Consider the following 14,180-nt stretch of genomic DNA (forward strand, 5'->3'; position numbering starts at 1 on the left):
CTCCCTGGGCACACCCCGCCCTCATGGTGCCCATGCCCTCCCAGCCTGTTCCCACAGCACAGAGCCCAATGACACCCTTTCCAACCCACCTCCAGGAGCACCTCCAGCGGCAGCCACTGCTTGGGGTTGGAAGCCCCAAGCAAGAGCTCCCTCAAGAGTAGCTGCATGAATTCCCTCAGCTGCTTCCGGGTGGGATGTGACTCAGCAGGAGCCTGTAGACCCTCCTCAGTGCTGTTGCCTTCAGGCTCGGCCTCAGGACTGCTGGTGTCCTGGGTAGACTCAGTCACGGCCCCCTCAAAGACAAGAGAACCCCAGCATAAGCGGCCTACCCTGCCTCAAAGCACTCTCACGTCCACCTCTGAGGTGTGCATGGTGGGATTCTCATCAAACCCATTCACATGTAAGGAAATTGAGGCTCCGAGGAGGTAGGCAGCTCGCCCAGAGCCCCAGGGCTCACAGACGGCCTGCTGTGGCCTCCGAACTCCAGATGGGTGGGAGTGGTGGACAGAAGCTGGGCACAGAGCAGGAGAGACCTGCAGTGCTCAGCGAGGAAGCCCAGGATGTATCCCGTGCAAGGCACTTCCCTCCTCGGTGCCACAGCTCCCCATCAGTCAAATAGTAATGATGGAAAGGAACACACACAGATGTGTGAGGATGCAGTGAGAAATAGTGCATGCAGCAATGCCTGGCCCTGGTGTACGGTCAAGATAGCTGGTTCCCACCTTCCTGTGGGGCCCTCACCTTTACTGCCTGCCAGGCTCTGCTGATATTGACAGATAGGACCCTCAGGTGGAAAGAGAAGTAGGACTTCAGCCAGTCCTGGCGTCCAAGTCCCTGAAGTGCCTTGGCCTTCGCTTTCTCAGTTTTACATTTATAAAAATATTGGGAGATAAATGAGATGGGGGTCATTAGCCCAGATACATCCTGGAAGACATGGAGATGCTGGGAGGCCAAATGACACGCCCAAGGACACGCGGCCAGGGATGCCTGACTCCTGGCCCATGAACTTTCCATGCAAGTTTATCTGCTGGTATCTCCCTTGGCTCATTCATAAAGTTAATGCAGCCATTCTTAATTAAGCCATAAAATGAATTTAACAGCACCTAGGGAGGTGATGACTGCATTAATTAGTTCCATGCGGCCTTGACTGGAAAGATGCCATATAAAATCATAGCAAATCGAAACCCTTTTGGCCACCAGCCTTCTGCATGCAGAAAGTCTGTCATGTGTTCTGTGCAACAAAGGCCTTTTGGAGCCGACTTGGAGCTGAAACAAGGCAAGGAGCTACGGGGATAAGAGCTCTGGAACTGGGGCCTGTCTCATCCACAGTAGGCTGGGAGGCGACTTTGGGCCAGGCCCTCCCGCAGGCAGGAACTATTGAGCGTGGGGAGGAAGAGCCCTGGGTCAGAGTGTGCTCTGTGGCTGCTGGTGGGCAGCCGGCTGGAACCCTGACTCAGCAGATGGCGAGCCTGGCGTGCGGGCGAGGGGCTGAGGTGGGGATCCGGGCTGAAAACGTCAGGCCGTTGACTTCAGGGCCCAGCCCGCTCCAGGTGGGGGGGATGGTGAGGGGCGGTCTGTAGGGCTGCCCTGGCTGGCTTCTTGGGGGGGGGGGGGTCCCATCCCCCACCCCCTTCAGTGCTGCTCACAGTGCCTTCCTTTGCTCTTTATTGCATCTTTTTTTTCTTACTTTTCTAGTATGTTGCTTTAGTTGACATTTACCCATCAAACTATTTTATCTTTTTGCAAATCTTCTAGTCTTTACATTTTGTCTTTTTATTAAAACTAAATACTCAAATTTTATTAGGTCATTTAATGCTATTTTAAACCAACCGATGGAAAGGACATGGGCTTTGGGGTGAGAGACTGAGGTGTAAATCTTGGTTCTGTCACTTATTAATCACATAAGCTGTGGCATGTTTCATCTCCTCAACCCTTTTGTGAGATGGGTCTCATCGTCCCACTAAACCCGGAGGAAACCAGTCTGGGCCGCTTCACCTCCCGGAATCTCCCCTCCCCCTTTAACACCTCCTGCGTCAGGGCATGTTAGGGGATGTGAAGCACCAGGCTCAGGACTGTGGTAGGTGCTCAGGAGATGGAGGCTGGCACTGTGAATACACTTCTAGAAAAGAATAGCTGAAAGAGCATGTTCATTCACTTGGTCATTTAGCAAATAATTACAGAGCAAATATTACCTGACCTCACTGTGCTCGGCATGGCTTCTAGACCCTCTACTTACCAACAGGCCTAGCGTGTTCCTTTCGCTGCAGTTACTGATTTGTAGATAGGCGTCGCTAATTCACTCTCCCTGGCTGGGTCTCACCTCCTATTCTATCAAGGCAGGTGACGAGCAGATTTCTGCTCTTCCTCCTCCTGCACCTGCCTTCACACCTGTCCTCGCCTGCCCCTCTCACGTCCCAGATGCTCTTAGCCCACTGAGTCCCCCGATCGGCTGGGACTGGCTCTTGCTCTCAAACTCACTCATATCTCTTCCTGTAGCGCCCTCTCCACCCCCACACTCACACTTTGTCCTCAAGACCCAGTTGGTCCCTCTGCGCTCCCAGCTGGGCCTTGGCAAACCCTCTGATTGAAAGATGCCATGGCCTGCAAACAGGACAAGAGTGCTGCAAAGAAGATGGGACACGGTGACAGTTCCACCCCTCCCCCGGCTGGGGCACCGGCCGCGGGTTTCCTGGGGTGGAATCTGTTGTTTCATATGATCAATGTGTGGGTATTCCATATAAAACTGGACTTGATCTACCATCAAATTTCTCATTACTGAGATTCCTGATGACTCAAAAACTTATTGACTCTCAGAGCCAAAAATGACCTGAAGCATCATCTCATAAAGAGAAGGAAAATTACCCGAGTTGTTTACTTAGGGTTTCAGCTAAGTTGCCTTAAATGTATTTTAATTTGGGGAGGGGTGGGGAGGAATTTTGTCCTTTGCCCTTGAAGGGTGATGACGCTCACCCCTGATCTCACCGGGGCAGGGCAGAGGCATGTCCTACCTGATGGGTTCCCAAGGGGAAGGTGACTGCAGCCAAGGTCTGGAGGAACTCTGGGGCCCGCCAAGCCGGATCCTGGGGGTAGGCGCTGTGCACGAGGCCAAGGAACTGCAGCACGCTGGCTGGGAATGTCTGTTCCCAGGCGCTGTCTCCAGAACCTGTCGAGGGCTGATCAGGGACACACTTCATGAGAGGCGGTGCGTGGGAGCATGACTTGGGGCTGCATAGGAACCAGAAGATTTTAAATCTAGGGAGATGACCTCCTTTCTGAGATTCTCAACAAGACACCTTACTGCAAGACACCTAAAACTGTGGATTAGAAAAGGATACCGGTCATCAATTGAGGAAGGGTTTAATATGCACAGGCTTGCTCTAAGGGCTTCACACAAATTCCTCTTCTCACCTCACAACAACCCTCTGAGGCAGGTTTTACATTTACCCCTATTTTACAGATGGGAAGACAAAGACACAGAGAGGTTAAGCAGTTTGTTAACGTTCAACCAGCAGATAAGGGGCAGAGCCAGGAGTTGAACCCAGGCAACCTGGCTATAACATCAGACTGTCTTCCCCATATGCCCCTCTGTGGTGTGACATGGCCTCTGTGCTCAAGGAACTTGCCAATTAGGATTGACGCCAGCCTTCCCCAGCTCAATGCTAATGCTCCCAGTTACAGACCCTGGACAAACCCTGTCCAAGGCTGCCAGGGCTTGAGGAGCCCCTTCCCCACCAGCCAGGGCTCTGGAATAGATCATGTTGCACTGAAGTGATACCCAGTACCCTGAGGGGACCCAGGCACCTGTTTGCCTCAAACCATAACCTGGTCTTGGCCACATGGCTGAGCCTCCATCACGGCTGCACACTAGCGCCTTGCTGGAGCCCAGCTCCCTTAACCAGCTGTGCCCAGTCACTCTTTCTGGATACTAACTCTAGCCTCAGTGTGTCCAGCTGCTGCCTGAGGCCCTTCTCTGTCCTGGATGGACAGCCTGGAACTTGAAAATTGAGCAACCTTAATATCAGGGTCATTCCCTACGTAGCCACGCCAACAACTAGACTGAATGACTCTCAGCCCACTCCTGTGGATGTTGTAGGTGGACGTCGGGTCTTCCTCTGGCCAGTTCCTCATCCCCAGCCCCTCCCACCACGGCGTCCTCATTTCCCAACCAGCCTGCCTCGAGTCCTGGCCCTGTGTGCATGAGTTCCCATGTCCTATTTACCAAATAGGTACCAAATGTCTGGAACTAAGCCTCATTCTAGAAAACTCAAACCTAATTGAAGAAAGAAAGGCAATACGTATGGGACAACTAGAGAGAGGTGTAAAATCTCATTCCCGGGATCCTGTGAGGGTTTGGTATGAGCTGAGCAGGCAGGCAGAGGAAACCTGCTTCTGAAGTCACCTGCACCTGGCTTCTCCACCAGGTTCATACAGCACGATATTAGATTTAGAGGGAGTACCAGAAGTCAGAGTTCAGAGAGCTTTTTCTGGAGCTAGTCGGCCTGGTTTGAATGCTGCCTCTGTTGCTTACTAACAGTGTGGATTTGCACCACTTTCTTAATCCCCCGACACCTCCTGTCCCAACTCTGCAAAACAAGGATCATAATATGACCTATGTCATAAGACTGCCATGAGGATTAAGTGAGACATTTTAGTACTTCAGGCTTATTTTCACAGTGATTAGCACAAGGTAAATACAGAGGAAGCTGGGAGATAAGGTCAGATATGGAGGACTTGGACTTTCGGAAGAATTTGGATTTGATGTACTAAGAAACAGGCATCCCCTGAAGATCCTTAGGCAAGGTAGTGCCCTGGAATGAAATGCTAATGCTGGACACACGTACCTCCACCGTGCCCTCGCTCTGTGACCCTGCCTGAGTGAGTTAACCTCCACAGCTTCAATGTCTACATTTGCACAAGGGAGAGAATGCTGTCTGCTCCCAAGGATAGGTGTACATAGCAGAATGGCTAACATCTACAAGACGACAATGCTAAATATTGACAAGGACCAGGAGCAACTAGAACCTTCCCAGAATAAGAGCTGGTGAGTGTAAATTGGCACTTCACTTTGGAGAACTATTTGGCAATATCTACTAAAACAAATCACGTGTAAAGATTATAACCCATAACTTCACCCTGCGTATATTTCCTACAGAAAGAAGTATCTATGTCCACCAAAAGATATGTACATAGCAGCTTTATTCATAATATTTCCAAATGGAAACAACCCAGAATGGATAAATAAATAGTGATCCATTATCACAATAAAATACTACTGAACAATAAAAAAGAATGAACCAAGATGGCAGAGGAGTAAGACATGGAGATCACCTTCCTCGCCACAAATACATCAAAAATACATATATATGTGGAACAACTCCTACCGAACACCTACTGAACGCTGGCAGAAGACCTCAGACTTCCCAAAAGGCAAGAAACTCCCCACATACCTGGGTAGGGCAAAAGAAAAAAGAAAAAACAGAGACAAAAGAATAGGGATGGGACCTGCACCTCTGGAGGGAGCTGTGAAGGAGGAAAAGCTTCCACACACTAGGAAGCCCCTACACTGGTGGAAACGGGGAGTGGGCGGGGGGGAAACTTCAGAGCCACGGAGGAGAGCGCAGCAACAGGGGTGCAGAGGGCAAAGCAGAGAGATTCCCACACAGAGGATCAGTGCCGACCAGCACTCACCAGCCTGAGAGGCTTGTCTGCTCACCCGCTGGGGCAGGTGGGAGCTGGGAGCTGAGGCTTCAGCTTCGGAGGTCGGATCCCAGGGAGAGGACTGGGGTTGGCTGTGTGAACACAGCCTGAACGGGGCTAGTGTGCCACAGCTAGCTGGGAGGGACTCTGGGAAAAAGCCTGGAACTGCCTAAGAATCAAGAGACCATTGTTTCGGGGTGCTGGAGGAGAGGGATTCAGAGTACCGCCTAAAAGAGCTTCAGAGACGGGCGCGAGCTGTGGCTATCAGCGCAGACCCCAGAGACGGGCATGAAACAATAAGGCTGCTGCTGCAGCCACCAAGAAGCCTGTGTGCGAGCACAGGTCACTATCCACACCTCCCCTCCCGGGAGCCTGTGCAGCCCACCACTGCCAGGGCCCCGTGATCCAGGGACAACTTCCCCAGGAGAATACACAGTGCGCCTCGGGCTGTTACAATGTCACTCCGGCCTGTGCCGCTGCAGGCTCACCCCGCATTCCGTATCCCTCCCTCCCCCAAGCCTGAGTGAGCCAGAACCCCCTAATCAGCCGCTCCTTTAACCCCCTCCTGTCTGGGCAAAGAACAGACGCCCTCAGGTGACCTACATGCAGAGGTGGGGCCAAATCCAAAGCTGAACCCCAGGAGCTGTGTGAACAAAGAAGAGAAAGGGAATCTCTCCCAGCAACCTCAGGAGCAGCGGATTAAATCTCCACAATCAACTTGATGTACCCCGCATCTGTGGAACACCTGAATAGACAATGAATCACCCCAAAATGAGGAGGTGGACTTTGGGAGCAACTGTAGACTTGGGGTTTGCTGTATGCAACAGACTAGTTACTGATTTTTATGTTTATCTTAGTATAGTTTTTATTGCTTGTTATCCTCGGTGGATTTGTTTATTGGTTTGGTTGCTCTGCTTTTTTTTAAATTACTTTTTAAGTTTTTTTATTTTAATAATTTTTTTTATTTTTTATTTTAATAACTTCATTTTATTTATTTATTTATTTATTTTTCTTTCTTTTTTTTTCTCCTTTCTCTTCTGAGCCATGTGGCTGATAGGGTCTTAGTGCTCCAGCCGGGTGTCAGGCCTGAGCCTCTGAGGTGGGAGAGCCGAGTTCAGGACATGGGACCACAGGAGACCTCCTGGCCCCACGTAATATCAATCGGCGAGCACTCTCCCAGAGATCTCCGTCTCAATGCTAAGACCCAGCTGCACTCAATGACCAGCAAGCTCCAGTGCTGGACACCCCATGCCAAACAACTAGCAAGACAGGAACACAACCCCACCCATTAGCAGAGAGGCTGCCTAAAATCATAATAAGTTCACAGACACCCCAAAACATACCACTGGACATGGTCCTGCCCACCAGAAAAACAAGACCCAGCCTCATCCACCAGAACACAGACACCAGCCCCCGCCAACAGGAAGCCTACACAACCCACTGAACCAACATAACCCACTGTGGGCAGACACAAAAACAACGGGAACCACAAACCTGCAGCCTGTGAAAAGGAGACACCAAACACAGGAAGTTAAGCAAAATGAGAAGATAGAGAAATATGCAGCAGATGAAGGAGCAAAGTAAAACCCAGACCAAACAAATGAAGAGGAAATAGGCAGTCTACCTGAAAAGGAATTCCGAGTAATGACAGTAAAGATGATCCAAAATCTTGGAAATAGAATGGAGAAAATACAAGAAATGTTTAATAAGGACCTAGAAGAACTAAAGAGCAAACAAACAATGATGAACAGCACAATAAATAAAATTAAAAATTCTCTAGAAGGAATCAATAGCAGAATAACTGAGGCAGAAGAACGGATAAGTGACCTGGTAGATAAAATAGTGGAAATAACCACCACAGAGCAGAATAAAGAAAACAGAGTGAAAAGAATTGAGTACAGTCTCAGAGACCTCTGGGACAACATTACATGCACCAACATTCGAATTATAGGGGTCCCAGAAGAAGAGAAAACGAAAGGGACTGAGAAAATATTTGAAGAGATTATAGTTGAAAACTTCCCTAATATGGGAAAGGAAATAGTCAATCAAGTCCAGGAAGCACAGAGCGTACCATACAGGATAAGTCCAAGGAGAAACACGCCAAGACACATATTAATCTAACTATCAAAAATTAAATACTGAGAAAAAAATATTAAAAGCAGCAAGGGAAAAGCCACAAATAACATACAAGGGAATCCCCATAAGGTTAACAGCTGACCTTTCAGCAGAAACTCTGCAAGCCAGAAAGGAGTGGCAGGGCATATTTAAAGTGATGAAAGGGAAAAAAAACCTACAAACAAGATTACTCTACCTGGCAAGGATCTCATTCAGATTCAATGGAGAAATTAAAAACTTTACAGACAAGCAAAGGCTAAGAGAATTCAGCACCACCAAACCAGCTTTACAACAAATGCTAAAGGAACTTCTCTAGGGAGGAAACACAAGTGAAGGAAAAGACCTACAATAACAAACCCAAAACAATTAAGAAAATGGTAATAGGAACACACGTATCGATAATTACCTTAAATGTAAATGGGTTAAATGCTCCAACCAAGAGACATAGACTGGCTGAATGTATACAAAAACAAGAACCGTATATATGCTAACTGCAAAAGACCCACTTCAGACCTAAGGACACATACAGACTGAAAGTGAGGGGATGGAAAAAGATATTGCATGCAAATGGAAATCAAAAGAAACATGGAGTAGCAATTCTCCTATCAGACAAAATGGACTTTAAAATAAAGACTATTACAAGAGACAAAGAAGGACACTACATAATGATCAAGGGATCAATCTAAGAAGAAGATATAACAATTGTAAATATTTATGCACCCAACATAGGAGCACCTCAATACATAAGGCAAAGGCTAACAGCCATAAAAGGGGAAATCAACAGTAACACAATCATAGTAGGGGACTTTAACACCCCACTTTCACCAATGGACAAATCATCCAAAATGAAAATAATAAGGAAACACAAGCTTTAAATACACATTAAACAAGATGGACTTAACTGATATTTATAGGATATTCCATCCAAAAGCAACAGAATACACTTTCTTCTCAAGTGCTCATGCAACATTCTCCAGGATAGATCATATCTTTGGTCACAAATCAAGCCTTGGTAAATTTAAGAAAATTGAAATCATATCAAGTATCTTTTCTGACAACAACGCTATGAGACTAGATATCAATTACAGAAACAAAGCTGTAAAAAATACAAACACATGGAGGCTAAATAATATACTACTAAATAATCGAGAGATCACTGAAGAAATCAAAGAGGAAATCAAAAAATACCTAGAAACAAATGTCAATGAAAACACGATGACCCAAAACCTATGGGATGCAGCAAAAGCAGTTCTAAGAGGGAAGTTTAGAGCAATACAATCCTACCTCAAGAAACAATAAAGATCTCAGATAAACAACCTAAACTTACACCTAAAGCAATTAGAGAAAGAAGAAGAAAAAAAACCCAAAGTTAGCAGAAGTAAAGAAATCATAAAAATCAGATCAGAAATAAGTGAAAAAGAAATGAAGGACACAATAGCAAAGATCAATAAAACTAAAATTGGTTCTTTAAGAAGATAAAAAAAATTGATAAACCATTAGCCACACTCATCAAAAAAAAAAAAAGGGGAAAAGACTCAAATAACAGGATTAGAAATGAAAACGGAGAAGTAACAACTGACACTGCAGAAATACAAAAGATCATGAGAGATTACTACAAGCAACTCTATGCCAATAAAATGGACAACCTGGAAGAAATGGACAAATTCTTAGAAAAGCACAACCTTCCGAGACTGAACCAAGAAGAAATAGAAAATATAAACAGACCAATCACAAGCACTGAAATTGAAACTGTGATTAAAAATCTTCCAACAAACAAAAGTCCAGGACCAGATGGCTTCACAGGCGAATTCTATCAAACATTTAGAGAAGAGCTAACACCTATCCTTCTCAAACTCTTCCAAAATATAGCAGAGGGAAGAACACTCCCAAACTCATTCTACGAGGCCACCATCACCTTGATACCAAAACCAGACAAAGATGTCACAAAAAAAGAAAACTACAGGCCAATACCACTGATGAACATAGATGCAAAAATCCTCAACAAAATACTAGCAAACAGAATCCAACAGCACATGAAAAGGATCATACACCATGATCAAGTGGGGTTTATCCCAGGAACGCAAGGATTCTTCAATATACGCAAATCAATCAATGTGATACACCATATTAACAAATTGAAGGATAAAAACCATATGATCATCTCAATAGATGCAGAAAAAGCTTTCAACAAAATTCAACACCCATTTATAATAAAAACCCTCCAGAAAGTAGGCCTAGAGGGAACTTACCTCAACATAATAAAGGCCATATATGACAAACCCACAGCCAACACTGTTCTCAGTGGTGAAAAACTAAAACCATTTCCACTAAGATCAGGAACAAGACAAGGTTGCCCACTCTCACCATTATTATTCAACATAGTTTTGGAAGATTCAGCCATGGCAATCAGAGAAGAGAAAGAAACAAAAGGAATTCAAAATGGCAAAGAAGAAGTAAAACTGTCACTGTTTGCAGATGACATGATACTATACATAGAGAATCCTAAAGATGCTATCAGAAAACTTCTAGAGCTAATCAATGAATTTGGTAAAGTAGCAGGATACAAAATTAATGCACAGAAATCTTTTGCATTCCTATACACTAACGATGAAAAATCTGAAAGAGAAATTAAGGAAATACTCTCATTTCCCATTGCAACATAAAGAATAAAATAGCTAGGAATAAACCTACCTAAGGAGACAAAAGACCTGTATGCAGAAAACTACAAGACACAGATGAAATAAATTAAAGATGATACAAACAGATGGAGAGATATACCATGTTCCTGGATTGGAAGAATCAACATTGTGAAAAGGACTATACTACCCAAAGCAATCTACAGATTCAATGCAATCCCTATCAAACTACCAATGGCATTTTTCACAGAACTAGAATAAAAATTTCACAGTTTGTATGGAAACACAAAAGACCCCAAATAGCCAAAGCAATCTTGAGAAAGAAAAACAGAGCTGGAGGAATCAGGTGCTCTGACTTCAGACTATACCACAAAGCTACAGTAATCAAGGCAGTATGGTACTGGCACAAAAACAGAAATATAGATCAATGGAAGAGGATAGAAAGCCCAGAGATAAACCCATGCACATATGGTCACCTTATCTTTGATAAAGGAGGCAAGAATATACAATGGAGAAAAGACAGCCTCTTCAATAAGTGGTGCTGGGAAAACCTGACAGCTATATGTAAAAGAATGAAACTAGAACACTCTCTAACACCATACACAAAAATAAACTCAAAATGGATTAAAGACCTAAATGTAAGGCCAGACACTATAAAACCCTTAGAGGAAAACATAGGCAGAACACTCCATGACATAAATCACAGTGAGATGCTTTTTGACCCACCTCCTAGAGAAATGGAAATAAAAACAAAAATAAAACAAATGGGACCTACTGAAACTTAAAGGCTTTTGCACAGCAAAGGAAACCATCAACAAGACGAAAAGACAACCCTCAGAATGGGAGAAAATATTTGCAAATGAAGCAACTGACAAAGAATTCATCTCCAAAATATACAAGCAGCTCATGCAGCTCAATATCAAGAAAACAAAGAACCCAATCCAAAAATGGGCAGAAGACCTGAATAGACATTTTTCCAACAAAGGTATACAGATTGCCAAAAAACACATGAAAGGATGCTCAACGTCACTAATCATTAGAGAAATGCAAATCAAAACTACAGTGAGGTATCACCTCACACTGGTCAGAATGGCCATCATCAAAAAATCTACGAACAGTAAATGTTGGAGAGGGTGTGGAGAAAAGGGAATCCTCTTGCACTGTTGTTGGGAATGTAAATTGATACAGCCACTATGGAGAACAGTATGGAGGTTCTTTAAAAAACAAAAAATAGAACTACCATATGACCCAGCAATCCCACTACTGGGTATACACCCTGAGAAAACCATAATTCAAAAAGAGTCATGTACCACAATGCTCACTGCAGCACTATTTACAATAGCCAGAACATGGAAGCAACCTAGGTGTCCATCGACAGATGAATGGATAAAGAAGAGGCACATATATACAATGGAATATTACTCAGCCATAAAAAGAAATGAAACTGAGTTATTTGTAGTGAGGTGGATGGACCTAGAGTCTGTCATACAGAGTGAAGTAAGTCAGAAAGAGAAAAACAAATACAATATGCTAACACATATATATGGAATCTAAAAAAAAAAAAAAAGGGTTCTGAAGAACCTAGGGGCAGGACAGAAATAAAGACTCAGGTGTAGAGAATGGACTTGAGGACATGGGGAAGGGGAAGGGGAAGCTGGGACGAAGTGAGAGAGTGGCATTGACATATATACACTACGAAATGTAAAACAGACAGCTAGTGGGAAGCAGCTGCATAGCACAGGGAGATCAGCTCGGTGCTTTGTGACCACCTAGAGGGGTGGGATAGGGAGGGTGGGAGGGAGACGCAAGAGGGAGGGGATACCGGGATATGTGTATACATATAGATGATTCACTTTGTTATACAGCAGAAACTAACACAACATTGTAAAGCAATTATACTCCAATAAAGATGTTTAAAAAAAAAAGAATGAACTACCAACATACATAATGATGAGTGAAAGAAGCCAGAAGCAAAAGAGTACATACTGTAGGATTCCATTGATATTAAGTTCAAGAACAGGCAAACAAATCTATGGTTACACTGTGCAAGGGAATAATAGCAAACAAAGTAAAGTTCCAAGCAAAATAAAATAAACTGTTTGAGAAAGATATGTTAGCATTATTCACTACAATTATATTTCTGACCTTCTTCTCTTATCCTTCCAGTTTTTGCCTTTTAGATTTTGATGCTTATCTACCATATTTGGTAAATGATGCTTTCATGGCAGATATCTTCACTGAACCAAAATAATCTTCCAGTGACTTTGCTTTTGTTATATGTTTGTTAGATTTCAGAAGACTGGGTCTTGTTTTTTGACCCAGTTTAAGGGTCACGTCTGTTATACAACAGTTAACCATTTTATGTTTGCTATTATAAAGTAAATGTTTGGCCTTATTTTCTTACTTCCCTCAGCATACTATGTATTTTCTTTATTTTAAATGCTTTCATGTTATTCCTTTGGTTTGCTCTTTCTAAATAACATTGATTTAAAAAGGTAACAAACTCTCTATGGTGCAAACAGAAAATATGCATTTTTTTCAGGCATCCCCACATTAGTTGCACATTAGGTCTACAAGGGAGCCATAAATAAGTTTCCCAAAGATGGAAAGTGTAAAGTTCACATGTCCTGACTAGGACAAAACTAAACTGGAAATGAATAACAACAATAAAAGAAAACAAAAAATTCAACTACATGGACATTGAAAAAGATGAATCAAAAAGGTCTTTAAATCTGCAATCACAAAAACTCTAGAAAACAACAAAAAATTAAGATGTCAAATATCAAAATTTTAGAACTAGCCAGAAAAAAATGAGGGGAATGATAAATACATCCAAAGTTGGTTCTTTACAAATCCACAAGTCCTCAGCTCCTTAAGTAATGGGAGAAGTGAAGAGAGAGCATGGACTTACAAATTAAGAAGAAGAAGAGGGAAATAATCACACAGAAAATTAAATGAATTAAAGGAGACCATTTGTGCAAACTGAATAAATGGGAAGATTTTTAAAAATACCAATTACCTAAACTAGGAGAAGGAGACATTTAAAAGCCTAAGCAAGGCAATAATGGGAAAAATTCAGGCCCAAGAAGTTTCATAGGAACAATTTAAATAATATGAGTCATGGATTTAACATCATCTTGAATAAAAAGAGAAAAAAAAGAAAGTCTTTTTTTAGTAAAGACTAGCATAATGTTGATATCAAAACCTGACAACATATAACATAAAGAAAACCACAACATAATATCATTTATAAATATGAATGCAAAATCATAAATTAAATATTTACAAGCAGAATAAGGAAGTATGCTAAATGAATAAGAACAGAGTGACAAAGTGAGATCTTTGCAAGCATGCAAGGAAATCTATTGATATAATTCATCAGAGGTAAATGTTTAAAAGAAAAACCCATCTGATCATCTAATTATATGCTAAAAGAGTATTTAATAAAAATTAAGTACATTCCTGTTTTTAAAAAGAGCAAAAAGTTTGATCTATACTTTCCAAGCATTAGGAACACATACACAGAAAAGCTGTCAAAAGGTGAAACATGCAATTCACAGTAAAATAAATAGAGATGGTTAATAAGCATATGAAAATGCTATCAATTTCAGTGATAATAAACGCAAAAGAACTCAACTATGAAATCTTCATCAGTTTGGCCGTGTCATTGAGGTTGTGAGGACTGGGCCAAGCCCATCTATGGAAGACGGTGGGATGTGTGTTAGGAGGAAT

At 43.2% G+C, this 14,180-nt stretch overlaps 1 protein-coding gene across 2 annotated transcripts in view; it reads right to left on the reverse strand.

Annotated features, from left to right (window-relative positions):
• The window catches only part of WDFY4 (WDFY family member 4), a 252,587-nt gene that overhangs the window by 142,721 nt on the left and 95,686 nt on the right, over positions 1-14,180 (reverse strand). For both annotated transcript variants that reach the window (XM_059899978.1, XM_059899979.1), the window contains exons 31-32: positions 3,009-3,173; positions 90-293 (exon numbers count right to left, since the gene is read on the reverse strand). In XM_059899978.1, the coding sequence (XP_059755961.1) occupies positions 90-293; positions 3,009-3,173 (369 nt within the window). The remainder of the gene's footprint in view (positions 1-89; positions 294-3,008; positions 3,174-14,180) is intronic.

The sequence above is a fragment of the Balaenoptera ricei genome, chromosome 16 (genome assembly GCF_028023285.1).
Source record: "Balaenoptera ricei isolate mBalRic1 chromosome 16, mBalRic1.hap2, whole genome shotgun sequence".
Classification (NCBI taxonomy): Eukaryota; Metazoa; Chordata; class Mammalia; order Artiodactyla; family Balaenopteridae; genus Balaenoptera; species Balaenoptera ricei.